Source organism: Vanacampus margaritifer, chromosome 11, assembly GCF_051991255.1.
Source record: "Vanacampus margaritifer isolate UIUO_Vmar chromosome 11, RoL_Vmar_1.0, whole genome shotgun sequence".
Taxonomy (NCBI): Eukaryota; Metazoa; Chordata; class Actinopteri; order Syngnathiformes; family Syngnathidae; genus Vanacampus; species Vanacampus margaritifer.
Genome location: NC_135442.1, coordinates 11,692,260 through 11,719,513, shown reverse-complemented (window position 1 = coordinate 11,719,513; position 27,254 = coordinate 11,692,260). Strand labels below are relative to the sequence as shown.

The 27,254-nt window shown below is 42.3% G+C and overlaps 1 protein-coding gene across 1 annotated transcript; it reads left to right on the top strand.

Moving 5' to 3' along the window:
- Positions 1-64: 64 nt before the first annotated feature.
- On the top strand, positions 65-24,098 carry LOC144060951 (protocadherin-17-like). The gene is made up of 4 exons (XM_077580923.1): positions 65-3,504; positions 6,897-6,955; positions 7,142-7,311; positions 20,240-24,098. The coding sequence occupies exons 1-4, from the start codon at positions 1,033-1,035 to the stop codon at positions 20,809-20,811; spliced, it is 3,273 nt and encodes a 1,090-aa protein (XP_077437049.1). The 5' UTR covers positions 65-1,032; the 3' UTR covers positions 20,812-24,098.
- Positions 24,099-27,254: the final 3,156 nt, after the last annotated feature.

The following is a 27,254-nucleotide window of genomic DNA, read 5'->3' as shown; positions in this document are numbered from 1 at the left end:
AAGTGCGCGCACGTAAGGCGCGGGAGTGTGCGGCAAAGAAGAAGGGAGGGAGGAGAAAGGAGGAATGAGCACGAGCGGAGGGGAGCAGCTTTCAACAGTTGAGGAGGAGACTCGACTCATTCTGATTATCTTCAATCATCTCGCACCTTATTTTCCTCTCTCTCGCTCTCCGGCTTCGCTCTCGTCTTCCCCTCGCCGTGCAACAGATAAGCAGTGGAGGCTGATGGATGCAAACGGGAGCGCCTTCGAATCGGACTGGATTACGGGATTAGCGGACTGATTAGTGGAGCACTAAAAAAGGAAAAAAAAAAGCGAAAGGAAAAAGTGGCCGCTGTGAGTGTTCCTCGGCGAAAGGAGCACACAAAAGGTTGCGCCGGAGGAAGGGGAGGGCGAAGCGAGCGGCTGCAGCCCCGCTCCTTTGCTCCGTGCACTTTACTGGAGGAGGCACACACACACAGTCAGGCAGGCAGGCAGCCCCCCTATGCAACAGTGTGCCGCACCGGAGACTAAAGTCACAATGCACCGGCGGTGGTAACGCGATGGTGCATTTTGGAGCTTTGCAGCAAGCAGATGTCGCATGAGGGCAATGCGCCTTTTTTTGGTCTTTTCTCTTCTCTTCCTCCTTTTCTTCTTCCTATTGAAAGGCAAGCTCTAACCTTCAACATGCTTTAACCTTGGACGCAGAGGGGAATATTAATACTTTATTCTCATCGATTATTCATTGTGGGAGCCCCGCTGAGAGGGCAAACAAAGCATTCCAATGTTGAATTTGATCTTTAATTCATGCGCGGGGTGTCGTCGGGCGGTCATCTTTGTTTACAGAAAGAGTTCATCATCGCAGAGCGGCATGTGAGAGAGCTAATGCCCATTAAAGGGGGTTCACAAATCGATTTGATATCCAATTAGCCAGGCAGCAACATGCCAGCTTTGGTCTGAGTCCTCTACAGGTTTTGTGGAATAATCAACAGGTTGAAAGTCACGTTTTTTTTTCTTTTTCTCCTGTGTGCCAGTACCGCATATCCAACTGAAGGGATGCGTCTCTCTGTTCCCATCTTCCTTCTGCTCTGGGTTAAAGCCCTGACATTGAAAAACCTCAGCTATTCTGTCCCAGAGGAGCAAGGACCCGGCACTGTCATAGGTAACATCGCCAAAGACGGCGGATATGGGACCCTGGAGAGAGGGAAAAAATCCAACTTCAGAGTGCTGGAGAATTCCGCACCACACCTGGTGGACGTGGACCCAGAGAGTGGACTTATTTTCACCAAACAAAGGATTGACAGGGAGACGTTATGCAGGCGGAACCCAAAGTGTCAGCTCTCCATGGAGGTGTTCGCCAATGACAAGGAAATATGCATGATCAAGATCGACATACAGGACATCAATGATAACTCGCCCAGTTTCCCCTCAGATCACGTTAACATCGACATCTCGGAGAACGCGGCAGCGGGCACGCGCTTCCCTTTGACTATTGCACATGACTCGGATACCGGGGAGAACGGGATCAAGACTTATCAGGTCACCAGAGATGACTACAATACATTCTCGCTGGATTTAAAAGTAAGAGGCGATGGGACTATTTATCCGGAGCTGGTGGTTCAGAGACCTTTGGATAGGGAAGACCAGAGCCATCACACCCTCCTCCTCACCGCCATCGATGGGGGGGAGTATCCGAGATCAGGCTCCATGCAAATCAATGTCAGGGTGACGGATTCGAATGACAATAGCCCCATTTTTGAGAAATCCTCCTACGTGCTGGAACTCCCGGAGAATTCCCCGCCTGGAAAAGTACTTATAGATTTGAACGCCACCGACCATGACGAGGGAAGCAACGGACAGGTGGTTTACTCCTTCACAGGATACGCATCTGAGCGAATACAAGATTTGTTCTCTATTGATCCCAATACTGGAGTCATCAAAGTGCAGGGGGAAATTGACTATGAGGAGAATCCCATCATAGAATTTGACGTGCAGGCCAAGGATCTTGGGCCAAACCCCATACCGGGCCATGCGAAAATTACTGTCAAAGTCCTTGACAAAAATGACAACTCACCAATAATCAGTTTTGTTTCTGTGCGGCAGGGTGCCATCAGCGAGGCGGCACCCTCCGAATCTGTCATCGCACTTGTCAGAGTGACGGATAAAGATTCCGGCCGAAACGGTCAGCTTCAGTGCCGCGTGCTGGGAAATGTTCCTTTCCGACTACAGGAGAACAATGACAATTTTTATACCCTGCTCACCGACAGACCTTTGGATCGGGAGACCAAGGACGAATATAACGTCACAATCGTGGCCAGAGACAATGGCATCCCCTCTTTGAACTACACCAAGTCGTTCACTGTCAAAATTTTGGACGAGAACGACAATGCGCCTCGCTTTACAAAAGTCGTTTATGTGCTACAGGTGCCTGAGAACAACATTCCGGGCGAGTATCTGGGCTCCGTGCTGGCCCATGACCCGGATGTAGGCCGCAACGGCACTGTAGCCTACTCTATTTTGCCATCGCATATCGGCGAAGTATCCGTTTATACGTACGTTTCTGTTAACCCCACCAATGGAGCCATATACGCGTCACGCTCTTTTAACTATGAGCAAACAAAATCATTTGAGTTCAAAGTTCAGGCTAAAGACGGAGGCTCCCCTCACATGGAGAGCACCTCCACCGTCAGGGTCAACATCCTTGACGTCAACGACAATCTCCCAGTGATCATTTTACCGCTCCTTCAAAATGATACCGCGGAAATCCCAGTGCCTCGGAACGTGGGTATCGGCTACATCGTGGCTACGGTGAAAGCCGTGGACCACGATCACGGAGAGAGTGGACACTTGACCTACGAGATCACAGAGGGGAACGACAACCACCTGTTTGACATGGATCCTATAGGCGGCGAAGTCCGGACCTCCCATGCCCTGTGGGAAGAGGTCTCGCCTGTGGTTGAGCTCGTGGTTAAGGTAACCGACCACGGCAAGCCGCCCTTATCCGCTGTGGCTAAACTGGTCATCAAGGCCAACGCGGAAGCAGCAGCAGGTGGCGGCGGCTCCGGCGTGAGCGGCGAGCTGCAGCACTGGGATGTATCCCTGCCCCTCATCGTTACCCTCTGCATTATCTCTGTCATGCTCTTAGCTGTCATGACCGCCATCGCTGTCAAGTCCAAGCATCAAGATAAAGAAAGCGGGAATTATAACTGCCGCATGCCCGAGTACTCCAATCCTCCGGTGGGGAAGGGCAAAAAGAAGCGGATCAACAAGAGTGACATCATGCTGGTGCAGAGCGAGATGGAGGAGAGAGATTCGGCGAGCCGCATGAATGTGGTGAGCAGCCCCTCGCTCATTACTTCGCCTATTTGCTTCGACTACCAGAGCCCCCTGCCGCTCACGCTGCCCAGGTCAGAGGTCATGTATCTGAAGACAACCCCCAACAGCCTGACGGTACCCAGGGCAGGTTGCCACTCCAGCTTCGCCGGGCTGAGCACAGACACTCCAGCAAACAGGATGTCAGTGATACAGGTAAGACACTGTATGCTTATCTGCGCTCTCTGCTTAGCTGTAGAACTCTGGGAAAAAAATATCTGACATCATTATCGCTTCAGCTCGCTTAAGGCAAACACTTTGCAAATGAAGCATGATATGACAACTTGGTTTTAGTTGCCATTTTACTAATAAGGGAATGTTTTATCCACATTTGTTCTCTCGCAAAGTGCTACGCCTGCAAGCTACATAATGAGGAAGTGCTTTCTCTCCCTCTCTTTCCATGTGGGAAAGGCAAACAGTGTGAGTCTTGAACAAGGCCGCTGTGACCCCCAGCAGAAACAAAACCCAGCCTGAGATGTTGGAGCGGACAGGTGTTTGAGCAGCTTGTCCGATCGCATTACCCAACCGGTGTGCGCCAGACAGTGAGAAGCGCACGGCGTAACCCCCGACAATCGCATTTTTTCATCCCAAATATGGGTCAGATCCACCGAGCCTCATCCAAAGTTGGCACGTGGCGGCCCTGTATGGCAGGCTGGTTTGAGCCTCGCCAGCTAACATGCTAATTGGCCAGAGCGAGCTTGTTACGCTGCCTGGAATTGTGTGTCCGTACACGATGTAAATATCTGGGTCAGTCTCACATTTGGAGATGGTAGCGCAGATGACAAGGCCTGGCGCTGTCACCAGTCGCTGTGCTACGTGGGTGTGATCAACACAAACACATTATTCTCAAGATGAAGGGAAAAGGGCACTAATGAAAGCGCTAATGCTTTCCTTTCTATGCCTTGCCAAAGAGGCACATATGCTCACAATGGCGCCATGTTCTAATCATGTCCTCATCTCTGCCAGGTGATGCAAATAAAAACACAAACCTATTTGATACCAAGATCATGCAAAAATAACCGCATCCTCCTTTTACCAGACCCACAACAGAGGCAGAACCAACGGCAGGACTGAGGTTGTAAAATTTGACAGCTGACACTCAGACTGTCCTGTTGTGTCGAAAAACAATGTGTCTGTCCAACAAGTGTTCTCACAGCTGACGCTGGGGCTGACTTCAGTCATTGAACCACTTGATGGCAGGATGCCGTATCGGTGTGTGAAAGTGCACACAGTTCCTGTAATATCCCGCTTCACTGGGTTCTGTGTAAAAAGCAAAAGCAGCTTAATGTCAAATTTTCTGTTATGGCTCTGCTTGCAGGCTTTCTTATAGCTGGCTTATAAGTGATATCACCATGTGCCACTGTAGATTTCTTTACCATAACACTTTTTTAAACTGAAAAAACAAGAAAGTGTTCTAACCTTCAGTGACTGATGGAGGCGTAACTTACTTTGTACAATGAGTAACTCAAGACACAGCAATTATGCAATAATCTATATCTTGGAAGAAAAGTAGAAAACCTTGCACTAAGATTTCTGAGCAATTGACTAAGGCAAAACTTACAGAAAGGAATGAAATAAATTAAATACTGGAGTCGCTCAGAACTTTACCCTATAAATGTCAGTTGTAATTGACAAAGACAAAACTTACAGAAATGAATGAAAAAAATTAATTAGTTGAGTTGCTCATATAAATGTCAGATGAAAAGCTGGGGGGCGTCGGTTTATGACTGTCCCGACATAAAAGGGTTCAAGGTTACGAACGGCGCACAATGACCTAGCTTGAGCAATGGTGTAAAATTGTTGGCACGCTCAGTTACTGAATTACTGTTTTTAATTTGACAGTTTGACATTCGAAGCCGAGAAGTGTCTTTCGTTCAAATTTGACCGTAATTTGGACTTTACGTTAGAATAGATTAGCGCTAGACTACGGTGCGTTACGATTTACGTACAGATTTGTCGCCGCCAGAAATCAGTCGTAAACCAAGGACCTCCTCAGATATTTACGACACAATAACTCCAAAATAAATATTTGATTCAGTTGCATGATAACTTACATTTTACGATATCCATATGACCGTTGTTGAGGAATCAGACTGTTGAGTGTCACAAGGTCAGCAACCAGTCTGGTGTGACGTATATGGGCAAGTATACACGAGAGCCAAATTTTGTACAAACTATTTTTCAAAAGATTCATCCATCCATTTCCTTAACCGCTTGTCCTCTCAAGGGTCGCGGGGGGTGCTGGAACCCATCCCAGCTGTCTCCCCGCTAGTCACTTTATATGTACACTTCGTTATCAAACATCAGTTCGCCTGTTTTGCATTTATTCTATGAAATGTTGAACCCACAGATGCACTTTTTTAATAAAAAAATATTTTTCAGTGTTTGGACTATGATGAAATTTTGAAAATTTTCAGCAAATTTAGGGAAAATGCGCAAAACGAACATGCGACCTATGCCTGATTCCATTTGTATTGAGATGAGAGTCTCTCTGCCACAAAACACTCGGCTGAGTGGCAACAAAAATGACATCCAAAATTTTTGAAATGTTTACGCAAATTTAAAACGCACAAAACAAACATGTGACTTACCTTGCTATATCGCTCTTTTCCCCAAGAAAACTTGCTAAGCCTGGTGGTCAAAACCTGCTGCTACCCATTTAGGTAAAAATGTTTGTAAACCCGAGGGTTGTGCTGACAGATATTTGAGGGTTTTCATCCAAATGTTTCGAAATATTTACGCAAATTTTTTGAAAACGCACAAAACGACCAAGTGACTTATCTTGCTATATTGCTCTTTCCCCCCTCACAAAACTTGCTAAACCTGGTGGTCAAAATCTGCTGCTACCCATTTAGGTAAAAATGTTTGTCAACCGGAAGATTGTGCTGACAGATATTTGAACGACATGTCAAGTGCAATACATCTCCGTGAGCCAAATGGGGCCTTACTCATACGGTGGTGCAAGAAAAGCCTGGCGGTCCACCAGGCTTATTAGGCGCTGGGGGAAACCCTGCAACATGTACATGTGACGTAATATACGGTCAAAAGTTTTGTGTTTTTCTTTTAAAAAACATTGAACGTTGAAAAAACTTTTTTAAAAAAAATTTTAAGCCTTTTTTTTAGAATTTCTAGCTTTTCCATTCACGTTTAATTTTGCAATTCTTGAAAATTCTAATAAAATTAGGTGGATAGAAATTCACCCTATACAACCAATATTTATAAAAAGACAAAACCTTCTCAAAAGTTTTCACTTTCTGCCCCTTGTGGCCAACACAACATCGAATGGCGACATTGCTTTCTACGCAACACGGGGGCAGAAATGAGTGTCGGTTCTGAAACTTAACGGATACTACCACGAAAGACATTTAGTGTCGTTTACACAGAACAGCGTGCCGCAGAAAAGGCAGCTAAATCCCGGCTTGAACAGGCTGTGTCAAAGAGGCTTCACAGATCATTTCAATCCACGCCCGTGTCTAATGTCATCAGTGAACAGCATGAAGCTCTTTTGTTTTTTTGAATAAAAACACCGTTTTCATTGTCATTTCCAGACAGAAAACTTCCCCTCCGAGCCCAATTACGCTGGCAGCAGGCAGCCATTTGTTCAAAGGTAAGAGCTCGCATGCATACACTTCCTGACCGTGTCTTTTGAGCTCCTTCATCCCGGTATCAAGCCCGCCTGGCTATCAAACAGCAGCACTCACACAGTGAGAATGGCAAGTTATATGTGCCCCCCTCCCCTTCCCCCACACCCACCCCACCCCACCCCACCCTTCTCTCGCCTTTCCTGCCGCAGCTCTACATTTAAGGATGCAGAACGAGCGAGCCTCCGAGACAGTGGCCATGGTGATAGTGACCAGGCTGATAGTGACCAGGATACTAATCGAGGCTCCCAGTGTGACACGTCTGCCAGGGAGGCCCTCAAGATGAAAGCCACATCAGTTAATGGGCAGCCTTTCGAGCAGGGTGAGTGGACTCTTCCCGACGTCGTCAAGATGCCTCGCCGCTCTCCCGCGGCGCAACCTTGTTTATATTTTATGCGCGGGGACTCAGCCGGCGTTTAAGCGCGGCTCCGCCTGCCGTTGGGCACTGCAGAGGTAGACAAACATTTAACATGCAGGTGTTAAATCGGCAATAGTTTTTTGGGGGGCGGGGGGGGGGGGCGGTATGAGATTGCGGCTGCTGCCGGCTTTACATGGCAGGCGCCTTGAGCTGGTGTTGCAGAAGTGCCAGGTAAAAACAAGCTTTAAAGGGGATACTTTGAAAGGATAAAAGGGTCCAATGCGTGAAGGTGGAATGTTCAAACATCCCACGTCTGATTTCGGCATCAAACAAACTCATATGCATGGCAAAGTGTGCGTCTCTTTTGATCAGGACTCCATTTGAACGTGCTTCACGCATGCCTTGACTTAACATGACAGCGTGACAGACGCTCATAGGTATTTGTAGCAGCTGCGCTTCCACCTTTCGCCCCTCAAAGTGCTTCTAAGTTATTATTGGTGGGGTTTACAACTAAAAATAGGAATATTAAAGTTTAATTATGACTGAAATGACTGCCAAGAGTGCAATCGCGGATGATTGCCAAGCTGCCGCGACCCGCCCGACCTGCTCGGGATTGATATATTTAGCGGGAGAGGAGACAAACAGCAAATATGAGAGGCAGCCTCGCAGGTGAGATAAAGGCTAACGGCGGGCGGGAGCGAGGAGGGCGATGGCTTTCATTTTCTGGTACGAGCCTTGGAGGAGAACGGCTCTGGTCATCAGCTCCCCATGCGCTACTTTCCACACCATTTACATTGCTATGAACTGCCTGTACGTGGCAGGCTCGGGAGGGCACGGACAGAAACACTCTGGTGGCTGCCAGAGGGAGAGAATGAGCGCGAGAGAGATTGTCACTCCCTCCCTCCTCCCTTGCGCGCGCACGGCGGGGAATTATGGCAGACCACACTTGCCTCCGTAGGAGGTGTAAATTCAATCACAATTTTTGCAGCACATTTCTTAAATGTGATTCAGCGCCCGCTTCTAAGGCCAATCATACAGAGAGATATTGAAAGAGATGTCTTGCACGTTGGCGCCGACCGAATATTTACATGCACTACGGCGCCGCTCCAGGAATGTCATGTATACAGCTGTATATGTAAGATAAGAGCAACGCAATGGAGGTGGCGCATTGCGTTTATTAATGGAGGATCGTGATCCTGCTTTTCCTTTTCGCAGGTTAAAAAGGTAAACCTTGATCAGATTACAGATGCCTAAGTGTAAGAGTTTACTGTAATTGCACAGCCAAACTTCATTAGATGAACACGATCCGATTAGCTTGAGTTTTGAATCAATTATTCCTCTAGAATGTCATAAAAATGGAATTCGGACCGTGGCCATCATTTTATCTATCCAAGATTCAAACTCTTAACAATAGAACTATTAGGCACATCTATTTTACAAATTGCGGACACAAATCATTGTACCCCCAAAATCATCAATTCTCAGGTTTTCAGTTTGTTGTTCATTAACTCTTTGACTGCCAGACGTTTCCAGAAACGGGATGTCGCCAGTGCCAGCCGATTTAAGCATTTTGACTGATCTTTCAAGGTCCATGGAAAATGTTGTGTTTGGACTATGGAAACACACATACTACCAAATGAAAAATTGAACTCTCATCTTTCATCAGAAAAAAAAGTTTGTTTCTACCTTATTCCGTTCTTCAGTAATCAACAATAGAAAATGGTTAGTTTCACCCAAATGCTCTGTTTTGAAACAAAAAGCGGAGAAAATGAGCTTTTTGTGAAACGATGTTATTTCATGCACTCTAGTGAATTGTACACTTCTTTTTGTCCATGAATGATGCCACAAACACCTAAATAGTGCTTTACTTCTGTAAAACGCTTTCACCAACAATGAAAAAGTGTTTTTAGTTTGCAAAATACGTTTATTTCCATTCAACAGTGTAACAATTTGACAAAACAATTTCGCAAACTATTTACAAATGTGTGCAACTGTGGTACTACTTAACCTTTATGACATCGTCATAGCCGCCGCGTCAACGCTTCCAACTTCGCCGTCAACCTCGGAGTCACCATCATCATCATCGATGATGATCATCGTCGTCATCAATGTGCTCTTTAGCGTTGAAAATTCCCAACTGTGAGCTGCTTGCAACATTGTCCGCTTCCTCCTCCATCTAGCTCCGCCTAACGTATTCTACTGCCGCGTCAATGCTTCCAACCACGGAGTCACCATCATCATCATCATCATCGATGATGATCATCGTCGTCATCAATGTGCTCTTTATCGTTGGTCGATGCTATTCGTCTTTGAAAAAAACGGCTCTAGCGTGAGCTGCTTGCAACCGCCATTATGGCTTCTTCAGCCCTTGTCCCCTCAACACTCTAGCCCCGCCTCACGTCTTCTGCTGACGCCCACCCGATCTTGTCAAAAGAGAGTCATCGGTGCCCTCTAGGGTCCAAAAATAGTCATTAGGCTCACTAGACCTGCTTGAAACTTTCAGCACAGCTCCGCAAGGCTTCCCTGCACCCGTTTCAAAAAAAATAAAATACAAATGGGTGGACGTCTTTTAACGTCTTTGGCGCTCCTCCGTAGGTTTTTGCCGAACGTCATTTAACGTCTTTGGCAGTAAAAGAGTTAACAATGCATTGCCAAAGAGAGTGTTAGATTAGGTCTCTTAATGATTTGATAGGTGACTTGAGGCCTGGCTTGGCGTCTTCCTATCCAGCTCTACTCTGGCGCACTTATCCAGTTGAAACCAGTTAAGACCATCAGGTCCCACATTTTTATATGGGCTAGACTGGGCCAAGACAGAATAAGAGTAGAGACCGTTTTGAATAGATCAGACCTTCTTCCGCATTCAGCGGAAAAAGCTCCACAGCTATGTACTCGATCTTTCTGGCAGCCTGTAAATAGTTCAACTGAGAATATGCAGTCTCCTGGTTGTTATTAGTATAGCAAGAATTCAACATAAAAGAACCAGTGAAAGTTCCCATCGGAACTTTACAAGAGCTTGAGATTTTCAACACTTTAGACACACACGTTTGGACTGACCAATTTGTGGAAAAATGTTGACATGTATAGCAAAAGACAATGCTATTACATTGATGTGTGTTGGGATAGAAACAATATATAAACTGTCTCTTTTGGAGGACCGATTACCAGTTATTCGATTCCTTGAAATCGTACGTATGCTTCCCTGACGATGCTGCCGATTGACTCTCCTACAATGCACATCACACAGAATCACACTAAAGTTTGACCGTATTTTTTGTGAAAAGATGATAACGGGGCTACTCGCAACACTTGCAAAGCTCTAATTTCGTCAAAGAGTAAACTCATTGCAAATAAAGTCATTAGAGTGCCCAATGAGAATCGATAAGAAAATCGGATCGATAGGTAAAATACTGTAGATAGCACTGTGGAACAATTTGGGGAAACAAATGTTCAGTAAAGCAGTTAGATTTGTATGCTGATTAAAACTAAAATTGCCATGCTGATTCCAAAATTTCAGTCAGGTTTTTTTTCTAGCACGTCAAATTTACCCTCCAGATAAGCAAAGTTCAACTGATTAACTGTAGAAAGACTGTAGTAAGAAGAGCTGATTATACAATTGGACTAATCGACAGCTACATGGCAACTTACAGTCATGCCTGTTTCTTTCATATTTTATTCCATGTCAATATTAGATTTTTTTTTTTAAGAAAAAGCATTTCGAATTTTTGGGAAATTTTGTTTATATTATAATGTCAATGTCAAGTCAAGAAACAAAAATAGTCATCTAAACGGTCATATACGGCTGAACTTTTTGTACGTTTTTTTTGCTAAATTCGCATTGCAATATGTTGAAAGGTGACACCTGATGATCTCATTCACTGCCATTGACAGTTCTATACGTCGAAGATGCATATTAACTGTGAGGGCTGGCAGTGAATGAGACGTATACGATGTATTTTTGTGTGTGGACGGATTAAGTTACAAAATCTTTATTTGGTGATTTTATTACACGTCTACTCCCCAAAAATAGAGAGAGATTTTTTTCAATTTTTTTTTGCTCAAGCACAAAAAGCTTGCGGGTTAAGTAGTATTGCTTTTATATCTTTACCTTTGCCATCCCTCCAGTCTCCTGGCTGCTTTGATACAGGTAATATATGCACCTGTGAAGCTCCCGCTATCATGCACCCTGAATATTTATTTCCTCTCGCAGACGCCAGATGCAGTGTGGGTATGTTGCTAGGCGTTTTCTCATTCTCTTTATAATGGGCGTCCTTCTTTGTTTTCCAGCGCTCGTTTCAATATTACCAAATCAGATCGGATTACTTTATGTGAGCATTAAAGTCAATGTAGAGTTTTCTCACTTGATGCTCACGTTTGTTCATTTTATTCAGAGATTAAATAAAAATGAGTAAAGAAGCCACTGGCAGGAACAATGGATGAAAGCGTCCCGGCTTCATCATGACCTTCCTCTACTTTTAATCAAAGACGTCATAAATCTGTGATGTGATTTATGTCCCCAAACACGGTTGATTATTTATTAATGTACTCCGTGCCCATAAAAAAAACAACATAATTAATTTAGGTGTGATAAAATATAAACATGTCTCTCCTTTTGTTGGCCAAAAAAGATTTTATGTGACACAATGACTTATACGGGGCAAAGTAGAAGAGAACAATGGGCAATACCACCGTGTGATTTCCTGGAGCTTCCAAGCACGCACATCTCTTCATCAGTATCATCAGCGAGCGTCTCTTCAGTGCTGATGGCTGCCATGGAAATAAGCGCAGCATCTTCCTGTCTCGCTTATCGTTCTGCTTGCACGCATCTACAAAAAAAAAGAGAAGGAAGATAATCATCCCATCTCTGTGGAAGAGAAATGGCGAAACAAATGGCACAGAAGCATAATCAGGCAGTGTGGATGCTTCAAAGCCAAGCACTCAGATATCTACAAGTACGGGTTTGCCAAATCAAAGCTACGTTTTAGTCCGTCCTTTTGATGTAAAATGCATTTTGAACTCACATATGTATTTTCTCTTGATCTCGGTCACATAATATGTAATATGGCAGGTGGTGAGGGGGTGGGGGGGTTAATCAAAGGCTGGTCATTTTGGTTTCGATGGAGCTGCGGGTTAGTTTTGTAACAGAACAGAAAATGCTAATTGTGTCGCTCACAAATCATAGCGATGTCTTAAAAAAAAAAAAAGAATTAGTAATCTAAGAGTTCACATTACAGTGGCACCTCCGTTGAATAAAAATCTGTCCTGGAAAGCCAAGCTAACCATTGCCCCCCAAAAAAACTCAAAAATACTCGCTATGCAGCAACATGGGGGTAGCATGTCTAAAGTTCTTGGTTCAAATCTCGGCTCTGGCTCTCCTCATGTGGAGTTTGCATGTTCTCCCCGTGCCTATGCTTGGCATATTGAAGACTCTAAAATTGTTTTTTATTTTTTGTCTATATGTGGTCATTTCAAGGTGTACCCTGCCTATAAGCCTAAAGTCAGCTCGGATAGGCTTCAGCTAACCCGTGCCTTCAATGAGGACAAATGCAAAAGAAAACGGCTGGATAGATAAATGAATGGCCATGCTTCCATTTAAGGATGGATTAATTCCATTTTTTGTATGACTTCCTCAAAAGAAAAATTGATTCCAAACTAAAACAAGTCGGATTCTGTTCAACTTAGATTTACTGTACAAAGTACGATTAAATTCCTGAATTTAGGCATATGAGGTATGCTAGCAAAATGAATGAATGAATAAATAAATAAATACATAAATAAATAAATTAATCCATTCATCCATTTTCTTCACCGCTTTTTCCTCACAAGGGTCGCGGGGTTGCTGGAGCCTATCCCAGCTGGCTTCGGGCAGTAGGTGGGGTACACCCTGAACTGGTTGCCAGCTAATAAATAAAAACATGCATACAGTACATAAATCATGCACACTACAAAGTTCTGGGTTGTTTCCCCTAATGCACTTACTGGTTAGCTGTGCATTTTGACCACATTAGGTTACTTTTACTCAATATTGGGTTAATTAAATTTTATTATGATGTCATGCATACAGTTATACGCCGAGTCCGCATGGGTTTATATGTCACCAAAAAATCTAAATGACCTGGATTTTAAAAAAAAAACACAGAAGCAACATGTCGAGAACAGTCTGGCTTGTCTTCTTTTCCAGGCTTTAGATATACAAATTGCTATTTGAAATTGGGCAGGCTGAAGTTATAAACTGAATGTAGCATTTATAGAAACTTGGCAACTTGGCTGTAACTTGGGTAGCTTTAACTCATCAAGCTGGGTAGTTTTTGTCCATTGTTGGATCCAAATCTTTAGCCAACGTGCTGCATATAAATAACCCAGCACTGGCTTGATCCCTTTTAGTGCTGGGTTAGCTATCTCACACAATTTGGGTTACTTTTTGACCCCACAATTTTAAACAAAGGCAAAGAAAGCGCAAAAGTCTTGCGTTATTTGCTGTCGTAGGCAGTATATTTTTTTTCCTGAAACTTTTGGCTGATGTTCATATTGTATCACAGTCTACTCACTTACAGCTTTCCTCTCATAGGTGAAGAGTCACAATAAGTTCAATAATTCTTGTGTGCGTTAATCCTGAGAAATGTCTTCATCAAGTGCCAAAATGCCAAATGGAGATTCTAACATTAGTTAGCATATCAACAGTCCTCAGATATCACGCAAGTATGGCCCCTAATGGCTATGAGCAGCACAGAGATGACATCAGAGCAATCTGATTGAACGAACGTTTGAGTGCTCTGATTTTTGGGCCATGTCACGACAAAAGTGACCCAGCATTTGTGTTCTGTTTGTGGTGCAGCAAAGGTTTGCAATGAACACAAATTAGTGTTTAGACTGAATAAAAAGAAAAATAACGCTTTCCAAAAGGGACAAATATTTGGCTTGTAGACAATTCTTTTTGAATTCATGTCAGCCTTTGATGTGGGTTGCAGGCTGGGAGCAACAACTCTGTGTTATGCAGGGCAATAATTAACAACACGACACGTGTGTTTGGATGAGAATCGGGTAGGAACGCGCAAAACAAAAGCAAATTGTGCCTTAAAATTCCAAAAAGAAGACAAATAACAGAGAATCATGCTTGGAAATTGTCTCCGGTAGTCTGGGCAATACTACTGTTGCCATAACAAACAAAGATGTGACACGTGTACAAAGACTTTACGCAATGTAAGGGTACCATTAGCGCCGACCAATGACAGCTGCGCAAAGGATGCGGAGAGCCATCAAGCGAAGACAAAATGACCAGTAATCACAATACAAAGACAGCTGTGCTGATGATCCAGCTAACCATTGCGCCATTTTTAGTGACACATTACTTGCGATACGACTTTGACCGTGCGACGACAGAAAGTCCTTGAGCACTTTAAAGTGTCTCGTACTGTGGAATATTGATTAACGACAGCCATACAAATATGTAAGAGAGCTCAAGCTACAATAATCAATACAGTTAATAACTGTTGCACAGGGATGTGCAAAATCGGCAAACATTTATTTGCAAGGTGTAATTTGTGAACAGGACGTAGAGGGTCCAAGAGCCCTTGTCTTGGTTCTTGCAAGTCCTAAAGGATGAGTAGGCGGCAATCAAGGTGATAATTAAAGTAATTAGTCCGAATATATGTTGTGGTTGTGAGCTCGAGATGTTCACACGATTTGCGTATTTAAATGAAAGTGATGTTCAATGCCACAAGCAAACGTGCCGTGGCTTTTTGTCAAACACGTTGACTCAGACATGTTTGGCTCATTTCCACGAAAAACCGCAGTAGACTATAAAGGTCATAAATGCTCAATATTTAGAGAGTGAGTCAAGATTTTATTTCCTCACGCACAAATGCATTGGGAACATTGTGCATTCTACTCGGAATAAAAACATTAATTTCAAATGATTAAATGTTTTATTCTTTCACAGAAAATGAAGAAAAGGGACTATTAGGCTGTTCAAAAAGAATACTTGCTTTGTTATTTAGGAACTCAAGCATTTACTGCATAAACTGAACAATGCTTGAATATGTTCTTTTCCTATGGATCACTGGATGATTATTTAGTTAAGAACAAAAAAAAAGGAATTTGCCTAATTGCTTCACATCTGTGTTCCATGGACTTGACCAAAAACAACTTGCCCCTATTCACAGTTTTCCCCCCCGCTCAGGCCAAAGCTTTGTCTGATATAAAAGTATTGCTTTGGCGCCATATTTTGTCATCAGGCATCAAAACATCCAATTTGTGACCAACTCTCTTTTGTATTTTCAGGTTTCAAAACACTGTTGCAGTGTAAATAGCATGCAAAATGGAACCTTTTTTTTTTTAACCTTCCGGCGGATTGAGCTCTGCCACGCCACGGTGTATCTGGCAATTTGGTCACAAAAAAATAGACTACATTTTAGACTCGCAAAAAAAAAAAACTGGTCTAAGTGGTGTGATTTTGGTGTACGCGTGTGGTGGATGTTGTCGTATTTCATTCATAAATATGACAACTGCGTGGGACAATCCCTCTGAATTAATTGAACAAATCACTATACTTGTCATATTAAAAATATTTGGGGTGAAGACACATGATTTAAGGGCGCAAGGGGGTATCCAATTGCCACAGCTGAGATCTTGCAGCTTACCTGTATAAACACATTTGGCACACACCAATCTCATGCATGGACCCCCAGTCAGTCAATTTCTGCTTCCACAATGTCAAGCACTGTGTGTCTCAATTACCCTGATTATAAAGAGATGAGGGGAGCCGCTTCGATTTGCCTTGGGGTGTCTGCGTTCCATCCTACAAGGGCGCAAACGCCCTATTTCATCTGCGCTAGACTGCGCTTTGCACTAGACTAGACACTAAAAGAAAATAGGGCGTCATTTTGAATTGTAACATATAATAAGTGAGTGCTTATACATTGTGATCTCAACTGTTAACGAGTGTCAAAAACAATTAGGAAAAAGGCAGCATTTCCGCCGTTTGTGGACTAGTAATGCCAAAAACAATGTTAACAACAAAGCCGGGCTACTCTTAACTGTTCTGTGCTGAAAACACAAAGAAAGCCTCTCAACTCTATAGCGTGACCTCTGTTCACCCATTTTATTCAGCCAGTGATAAAACTCTTGTTCCACAAAAATCACTGTCGAGACTGACCAAAGTCTGACATGCCAGAAATTCATAGGATGGTTGCAGTACCAGTTGGAAGCTGCCAGTAATTCCTCGTATCCCTCTGTACACTGCACATCCAATCAAACTTGAAATCATCCCTCGATTCAAGAATGAGTGGTCTCCATTCAGACACATTTTTCAAACAAGAAAAGGATAGCTGTTTTTTCCCAAGACAAGCACTTTGAGACCTAATTTCAAAAAGCTTTGCAAGACCTGTTGCCATACAATCCACAGCCCAAAAGCACAGTTTTAGTTAAAACAACGTCTTGTAAGCAGCCCCCGAGGCTTGAGATTTCTTCGTGTTTGGCTGTCCCTGGACCGACAACTGCTTGTACGCTCCTGAAAGCGAGCTCGGCACTTGAAGCCGCTTTCTTCCCACATCTCCTGTCATGCGAGTGGATTCTTTTTTGTTTGTTGGAGCTTCCCAGGCCGGCAAACTGGAGGTTGGAAGTTTCCTTTTGAACAAGAGGAAAACTCACGCGGAGACTCCCACATCAGGGTCTCTCTTTCATTCATTATCCTTCAAGTGTCTCATTCATATTTTGAGGAGAGCTTTTGTGAGTAAATGACATCATTCCAAGCAATTAATTGATCATTACGGCCATATTAAAGCAGGCAGGCGAGCAGCAGGAAGAATAACTTTCTGCTTTCCAATCGGAATGGACCGCTTCATTTTTACGTTATGGACCAAAAAAAAAACCAAATAACTGTTATGGAATACTTGTTTTGCAAGACATTTGCGCAGACATTTGTAACGCGTTGCCTCAAACCACTAATACTTATTGCGGCGGCGTCAAATAAATGTTGATTGCGCCGTAATTGCTGCAATAACAAGTGGCTCATTCCCGTGTGCTTATTTTGTTTGCGGTCCCGCAGTAGCAGAGTCACGTGTGAGGAGTACGCACTGAGAACGACATCAATTTTCAGCGTTTGATTAGATCAATGTGCTCTTTGCATCCAGACATAAGCCTTCATTCATGATTCATTCATTATCTATAGCTTGGCGCTTGTACTTTTCAGCTGGAGTCTTTGCGGATATGTCGCCCAGTCAATCACAGGGCTGACATATATCGGGACGGACAACAAGTCACACTCCAGCCTGCAGGCAAACTGCAATCAGCAATTAACTTGACGTGTTTTTGGCCATGGAGAAGAGTCATGCAAACACTCAAAGGCTGTTAGGAGGCAACACTTAAAAAAAAGAAGAAGAAGAAAAAAAGCAATATCCGCCATTAAATATGAAATCCATGCCACAAGATGATATGTTTTGAAGCTAATTGTTTTTCACTTACTGCTAATTTGCACCAATAACTATTCGGCTGTTGAATTAAATAATTGTTTTTTTCCAGCATTTCATGTTTTCATGCATGCAAATGAGGTCATTTAGTGGCAAGGACGGGTCATTATATACGACACTTCTAATAAGGAGTGAAATGAAAAATGGCTAAGAAATGCAAATAAGGAGCTGATTATGATGCAATAAACTCTTAAGGGGGAAAAAAGGTTATGCTAATGGTTGTGCCACGAATGGTAATGCCAAACTCCAATGTGTCCTTGACTCTTATTTTGAGGGAATTCAAATTGACACAAATTTCTTGAATGCGCCTTTTGAGAATGACATGTAAAGTCACACAAAAGCTGAAAGTCCAAACCACTGCCGTAATGGTGTGACACAAAACGGTCGCATGATTGATTCAATGTTTGTTTAACAAGGTTTATTATTTATTTATTTATTCTTTCTTTTTTTAATTAGTATTATTAGTTTTATAAAGAGGGAATTTTAGGTTATGTACAGAGCCTCTAAAGTGACATGGAGGGGGAAAAAATTGAAATACGGTTATATTTTATTAACAGCTTTATTTTACAACGGGTATTTTTAAGAAGCGGTTTATACTGTAGTCATATTCACTTTAGTTTACACTGAGATAACATGGCATCCATATTCATATATTAATAATATTATATTTGTATAGCCACCAGACTCTTATGTTCTTCTTTGTTTCTTATGTCCTAATTTAATAAGAAAGATAGATGGTGGAACTTCATTTTTACAAAATTAAAACATGTCAGGCGCATCGTCAACGTGACTTGCCTTTTTCTCCACGGTATTTTCTGTTTTCCATCTACATATTACCAGTGGCTCAATCAATAGGCACGCATTATTTATTCCGTGCTTGATTAAGAAGGTTGAAATGAAAAATGATGCAATAACCTCTAAGGTTAGTCTAACGATTGTGCTACAAACGGTAATTCCGAGCTGTCCTTGAATCTGTTTAAAAGAATGAATTGAAATTGATGTTGACACAATTTTGAGAGCAGGTAACGCGTGCGAGTCTTTGCTGATGCAACTCACGCGGTTACCGTACTTGTTTTTGCTGCTCCTGCATCAGGAAAAAGAAAGAAAGAAAAGAAAAAATGCTTCCCTTGCACCACAAGCACATTTTCCAGGAAACACCTACGCAGGTTGTGATGGGGAGGGGGGAAAAAAGACCTTCATGAATATTATGAATCACTCTCAACTGTTGCATTGACCCACAGTGGGAAAAATAATAATAAATAATGAATACGATGCTCATGTGCCTTGTTTTGTTGCATATCATCATTTTTCATGTGGCATCATGAGGGAGAATGTGGAATGCAAAGTTTCCAAGCTCCAATATTGGCAGCACATTTCATTTTGAACATTCCCGGTAATGTACTGTATATATTAATTTCATGCATACAGTATTATGAATTAGTCAAAAATATAAATCACAAAATTTGATTTTTAGATGTGAATTCACGAGGGGGGCCTCCCGAAGGTTTATTTTCCATAACGTTGCCAATATTTGTGCCGTCAGAGAAATTTCAAATCAGTTGTTGCATTTATGGATATTTAAATTGATTTATGTTTTATTGACTAGCAATGTTAAACAATAAATAAAAACAATTTTTTTGTTGTTGCGCATAATCATTTCAATGTGGCATCATGGGGCAAAATTGCTCTAATATTGAGAAGTTTCACTCTGCCATTGTTTCAAAAGGTTGCAGAATCTATTTTATGCACAATTTCATCATAGATGAAGTCAACCCAACAATTTTCTTGACAGTAATATGTATGTGTTCTGATGAATATCGCATTTGTAGAACATAAATTGGGCCACAAAATCCCCCCATTTTTTTATCCATGTTGCCACTTGTGTCAACTGAAAATGACATCATAGTTGTTCAGAGCTCAGGTAACAACCAATCACGCTTCAGCTTGTGAACGTCACAGGACCAAATTCAGAAAACAGCTGAGCCGTGATTGGTCGTTACCTGAGCAACTGTGATGTCATTTTCAGTCAAGTGGCAAAATGACCGCCCTTTGAGATGGATAAAAATGGGCAGATTTTAATCAGAATATTCTGTTTAGATTTGTGGGCCTGCATTGAACATATTATTGTAAAGACAATTTTTGACTTAACTTACCATTTAAATGAAAAAAATTATATTATGAGACAAATTCAGAAAAAAATTATATATTTTTTTCTCCACTCTGCGGATTTTATTTGGAACATTTCCACTAATGTATAATAGATATTTGACACTATATTTAGAGTTATGTCTTGATTTTTTGTTGTTGTCATTTCCCCCCTCGGACTCTTTTATTATTGATAGCCATCCCTCAACATGTGCCGTGTGCCGGTAGGTTCTTTCTTTGGAGCCCGGCGGGACCAAGTAACAAATGTTAAACTGTTTTTGCAGAACAAGACAAATCAGTCCACTGCACCGATGAGTGTCGTGCACTGGGACACTCTGACAGATGCTGGATGCCAAAGTTACGGATCGGAAGCCAAGCAGACAGCGCCGATAATCGCACCAACCTTTTCATCCCCGTGGGAATGGATGCCATGGTAGAGACAGAGATTTATGGCACCATCAGCCGCGGCAGTCGAAAAACCCTCAGCACCTTCGGCAAGGAGCAGCGGGACAGCACCGTCCTCGTGGCCAACGTCAAACCCTACTTGAAGTCTCAGCGCGCGCCCTGCCTGCCCCTGCAGGAGAGTCCGCCGGCCCGCGGAAGCCCCACCAAGAGCGGGCCGGCCCTGGACTCGATCGAGCAAGAGGTGAAGGAGGAGCGGGAGGGGGGCTCAGACAGCAGTGCCTACGGCCCGCCCGACGGCCAGTGCTCGCCGCTGCACACCGCGGTGGAGGAGCCCTCCTACCTGAGCCGCGAGCTGCGCCCCAAGGCGCTGGCCAGCAGCCTCATTCACAGCGCAGTCATCAGCCAGGAGTGCGGCGCGTCCGAGTACGAGCCAAGGGACTCGGGGAACTGACGCAGCCGACCCCCCGCACACGCTTCCGGCCGACAAGCGTGCGGTTGGGGCCCATTTTGGGGTTTTTGTTGTTTGTTTCTTTGGGGTCCAAACATTGTATAACCAAAAATCATCTGCTCTGTGTCTTTCTTTGTTTTTTTCCCCTTTTTTTTACTCAGTGACTTGTAGGGATGGGCAATTGACTACTTTTCCTTGACAATGGAGAAAAATAATGATCAATTAATCGATTGATTGATTTTTTTGATAGAATCTGTTTTGAATGTTCTCAACTCCTGTTGCCATAATCAGTGTTGTATTGAGCAGAGAATTTTTGGGCTACAGCATTCATATAGGTGACGTCACATTGTACTTCTTTAGGCAGCATTTCACTGAATCAGAATATTGTCGAAAAGTTCATGGAGATCCAGCTGGATGTTTATAGTGGACAGCAAATCTGAATTTCAACATCTCGAGAAATTAGAAAACAGTATTACAAACGAAACCATGTTTAAGCTGCAAGTAGGGATGAAAGGGCCCTCGCACCACCTTTTTCATGGCAAATCCTTGAAATTATTGCCAAAGTTTGAAGCCAAATGTTCATATGTTTCTCAATCCAATAGATACATACATTGGAAAATCAAATTCAGGGTTTCCCCCAGTTGTTTATAGGCCTGGTGGCCCCGCCAGCCACCACCATATCTTTCCCAGGCCAAATTTGGTCCCAGTTCGTCCAGGCTTAGCAAATTTTCAGGGAAGGGGGGACGCTAAAAGAGTTAGAAATTTAGAGTTACAAAGTTAGCGTTAGAAAGTTAGATTTAGAAATAATTTAGCCCCTAACACCAGTTTCACCGCTTCGACAAAATTTGGTGGATATGATAAGTCATGCAAAAAAATTTAATGACAGGAAATGCTTAGTTTTGGTTTGAAGGAACTATTTTTGGCAAATTCCAAGACAAACTCCTACTAAAGCAAGTATCTTTTTTTCACACGTCGTCGTATGTGGTTGTAGCATGGCATCAAAATTTGACGATCATTTTTGAGGATTTACCATGAAAACCGTAGTGTAAGGGTGCGTTCATTGCTGTTTGCTCCTTATGTAAATTTCTCGAGATGCTGAATTGAGTGTTTTTTGTTTAATACAAAAGAACATGAAATACAGTATTTCACCCTGTGTATAGTGAGTCTATATATGACTTGCACGTTTTGGATTAATAATTTTCCACAATATTCCAAATCGAGATGCAACTCCAATTAAGTCAACGACATGTGCTTGCAGCCAATCAGTTTTGCCACCTTCAATCAATCGATTGCACTCAATACGACCTTAGTGAGCAATTAATCGATGAATTGATTACCAGCCCATCCCTAGTGACTCGTTGTGTTTAGGTGAAAATTGTGTCCTTGACTCTTTGCTGTGAAGGTTTGCGGGCCAATCAGTGCTTACCTGACTTCAAGTGTTTCCATGGTGTACTGTACCTGTCAATTTAGATGTCCGTATTTTACACATTTCAAGCGCCAATTTTGTGTGGCTGTTGGAACAAAATTGCTACTGTTAAGCTATTGAGTCCTGTCTGCTTTTGTACGGTGAAGCTATCTGTCTCCATTCAGTGTTTAAAGGAACGTCACTTTGAAAAATCAAAGGCCGACCGCATACATATCAGTGGCGTTACATACAAAAAGTGAAGTGTCTTATGAACTGTAACGGTGGTGCAACAGGGGACGTCCCTTTTCATGAAACCATTCAAGGTTCCGATGAAACAATTTTTTAAGAATGTATTTGTAATTTGATCGTCGTCCTCTCTGCTGTTTGTGTGAAAATAAGCTGGGCTTACATGTGAATGTGGGCTACTGTACTGTACTTGTGTATTTTATTAAATTTGTATACACTGTGTGCATGGAAGGACGTTGTATTTCAACCGATGATGACTTCCGAAGCTGTCGTGTTCATACGTGAGAGACATGTTAAAGCAACAGTATGTGACTTTTTTTTTGTTGCTTTGTTTGTTTTTTGGTAAATCATCTGCTCTGGGCTCCCCCTTCAGGTGCAAAATGTTATTTTTACTTTGTATGCTACAAATACAAATCAACTGTGAAATATGTTGATATTATGATTTAAAAAAGACAATTAAAAACACATAAATAATATGATAAAAACATACAAAAAAGTACCACTTGATTGTAACTAACCTAAGTGGGGCGAAATTTGTTCTAGTCAGCATTGTTATAATATTTTGAAAAAGAATTACCTAAAGTCTACAATCTAATTATTAAGCAATTCTAGCTTAGCTTTTCACACCGAGTGACGCGGCCGAAGCCAACTGAACTTCAGTGCAGTGTATGTGATTTTGCACTTTGTTTTCAGGAGTGGCTAACGGTTAGCAACCAGTTTTGATGTGAGTCAAAATGCCTACCTCCCCCCCCCCCAAAAAAAAGGGCAGTGGATGGGGTGATTGATCATTGCCAACAGCCAATTAAAATATCCACACCCTTATTATTGCCTGTTTCCTCTTTATGACCATCTGATTCTTCCTTGACAATCGCACCATGTTTTTGTGGTTCAATATCAAATAATACAGTACATCATATTGTATGTGGAGCCTTGAAACCCAATACAGATTTGGAGATGTTGCATTTTAGTGCAGTCAATATGCGGTGCTCGATTAGTTAGCGTGCGGCAAAGAGTTGCCGATTGTATTTTTGTGCAAAAGTCCAGTGCAGTCACTTTCGGCCATGTTGCTTGGTGTGCCTTACAAAAAAAAAAGGATGATCAATCCACATATCCCAATCAATTGTTGTAGTTTGTGTCCAACAAGTAGCACCAAAAGATGCTAATTAACATTTAATTGAACATCATTTTAAGCTGCTAGTTTAAAGTAGAAATATTGCATATTGTTGCTTTAACAACAAATTTAAAAAAGAATATGAATGATCCTGCAAATGTTCCAATAATAGCAATGCACTGTGGAAGCAGCTTTTGAGGGATCAAATCTAGATCCTTGTTGGAGGAGCTCTGCGTGTCTACCCCCCCCCCCCCCCCATTTTCTTTTTTGTCACTGCTCTCTATATTTTTAACTACAAATAAAGAAACATGCACTGTACATTAGTGCACACCATCACAAGACGAGTTGACTCACTGTCTGATGCGCCCCGCATATATAGCGTCATGTGGCGTTGGCGATGCTAATTCAAAGCCGCCGGAGCTTCAGGCGTCAGTTACTTATTTTCTTTTACATGATTTATTTTAAACATCTCAAACAGACATGTGACAGGACTTGAGTGTGATAAAAAATAAATACAAAAACGCTGAACTGCTATGAGACTTTTTTTCCCTCTCTTTCTCCTACAGAAGAACTCTGAGACTCAGGATCAAATTAAATTTTAATCACACCCGTGGGGGGGGGGAAATGGGTCATTGCAGCAGCAAACAACCGAACAAATAATGCATTAAGTGTTAACACTTGTAAATACAAAATTGAGATAATTTGATTAGGAAAAAGAAAACATCCGCAATGACTTCGTATTCATGAGCCCCTTGGCACCAAATTCTACCGACAGGAGCAATGTGTCCATCATTCTACTCATAAAAAAAAAAATTGGGTGCCACGGAGCAACAAGGTCTCATGTATAATGTTAGTCGCATGATGTTAGCATTAATGAACTAGCAACAGCAAGCCATTATTTAAAATATAACAACTTACCTTGGAGGTGACAAGTGTGCCTGTTGATTTTCTTTGACGGATTCAAGTAACAATATGGTTGGCTGCATGATTTTTATCTATAAAAAACAAAAAAGAAGAAAAAAAACATGACGAGTGTGTAAATCTCAAGGACACATGTCCGAATATGAAGAGGGTTTGGGAAATTTGGGATTAAAGCAATTATCTTAGTTGAATTCTAAGGCTTATACTTTCACAAACCCCTATTAGGCAATTCACCGAAATTAGCCTCAATTAGAAGGATACATATTAGACGTAGCAGTGCTTCTCAATTATTTTTTGTCACGCCCGCCAGGAAGAAGAAAATATTTTACGCCTCTCCCAATTTTCTGCCACAACTATAAATGGTATAATTTGACTATAAAATTGTTGTAAGTAGACCTCTGCAGATGAGCTGATACTCCCTGAGCACTCTGACAATGAGGGTGACACTGCCACCTACTGTAGTGGATGTGCAATTACACTTTATTCTAGGATTGCAAATATATATATAGATTTTTTTTTCTTTTTTCTTAGAAGGACTGCTCTAAATGTAAACATTTATAGTGTGCAGAGCGTGGAAGCAAACTTCAATCATCATGAGTATGAAAAATAGGTGCGAGAGTAAGGAAAGGAGTAACCCAGGGGTCTTATTCGGGTTTTTTATACATGGCCTTACAAAACCCGAGGGTTTTAAAAGAGTTATTGCCTGCATGTAAATGTTGTCTGTGACACAGGGGACCTTGGAGGAAAAAAAAAGCAGGTTTTGTGTTATATAGTAAAAAAATATTTTATTTATTTAGATGCAAATAAGGTTTTTACGTACCTCACTTCCTGACCATTCAAATAACGTGCTGAACTGTGTCGGCAACCCAGAGTTTTTGCTCACTCTGCGCTCCCAAACCGGAGATGTCCCAAAAGGTAGCTCTTGGGGCATAACATTTTGGACTTAGAACATCATGTCATTACTTATTAATTTGTCAAAAGAGAGCTATGTATGTTGTCTGATTTTCTACCCATACAGATGAGGCATAGTTAAAATAGTTTTAATATATGGCATCTTTCAGTAAACTTTATCACATGAGTATATCGAGACGAGGTCGAGAGTCCTCTTTTTTTGGAACTCAAAATATGGTCACCCTAGCAGAAGTGGTATGTTGACTGACAATTGGTAGATGGGCGTGGTTTCAGCACATTCAGCTGACACGCCCACATTTGATAGCGGAGACAATTGCCAGTTTTTTTTTTTTAATACACTTCATTTTTCTCATTCAAATGTAGCAGGGCTGTGAACAATACTCTTCACTGTGACATTTAGTTTCACTTTGCAAGGACTTTAATTATTTATTATTATGATTCACTTTGTGTTGCATCTGCCCTGTGTTGACACCTGTTTAGTTGTCTACTTACAATTTTGGCCGTGTATGTGTGCATGCGAGTGTTTGTGTGGTTCGAAGAGCTCAGTAAATAAACCAAGAGTTATGGGACACGGATAACTTGAAATGACATGTAAATCGAATTTGGAATTTCTGTACTTAGACACGCAGTGTAAATCCAGCTTCAGATGGAACCTTCAGCAAGGTGGAGAATGAAAGAGTGGGCGCATGTGACAAAAGGCCTCGGTCCGCATACATAAAACATTCGGACCATCCATCCGTTGGTTGATTCCCTTTTTGGAGCTAACCTGCTTTGCAAACGAGGCTGCAGATTATTCACTCAGAGGACGACAGGGACATAAACATCAGCAGGACTGGAGGAATTCTGCTCTAAAATTCTGGACCAGAACCAATTCATTTGCTCTACAGAGCCTATAAAGAGCGAGCGAGTATAAGCGCGGCTGCATGTTTACCCAGATGGATCCGGCAAATATAGCAGTGATTTCTACGTTTTATCTCTAAAAGAACAACATAGAAAGCTCTTGTTTCTTGGTGTAGATTCTGGAGATTTTTGTACCTCACTTTCAACGGTGAGCACTTTGAGAATGCCTCGTGTGTATTGTGTGTGTTTTGCACACAAGCTGGCGGGAAACAGAATCCTGTCATCTACTGAGCACAGACTCTAAGTGCGACTCTCGGTTTCCTCCTCGGGTAAAACACATTAATTTGGATTTTGATTTGCATTTGTTTTGCTGCCGTTATTGACACAATTCCAGACCTAGATGTCTCATCTCAGCAGGCAGGCTCTGATGAGCTCATCTGCATAAGTTGAAATAGTCTCCGAGAGGGAGATTGCATGGGTCACAGCAACTCATCCCATTGAAATACAGACGGAGAACACGGCATCATTTCATGTGGATCAGTCCCGAGGTTTGAGATCACGGGGGAATGTCGGCAGACAGGTGAGAGGAATGTCAAGTAGACGACGGCTCAACTATTTTCCCTTTTTTTTTTCTCTCTCTGCGTGCCGCACTTAGCCCTCACGTTGTCTTTAACTCCATCTCACTAAAGCAGTTTGAACCTCCACTTCTGCCATAATTAAGAAGAATTGGCTTTGGAATAAACCTTTTTCCCTTGATTACACAGAGCTCGGGTACAGAAAAGTGCTATGGCGTGGAGCAGAATGCAGATTAGAGACTAGCGTGCTGCGTTGGATGAATGCGACTTGTCTCTCAGATTGATGACAGTCGCGGTGAAAAGGAATTACAGACAATGAAAGTGATTGGCGTAATACCACCATTCTTCCAAATTTTGCATACACAAGCCATCTTTTCAGATGGAAACGGAACAAGGCGAGCGCCGTTTCACTTGTGCGAAATTGACATGCTCACCC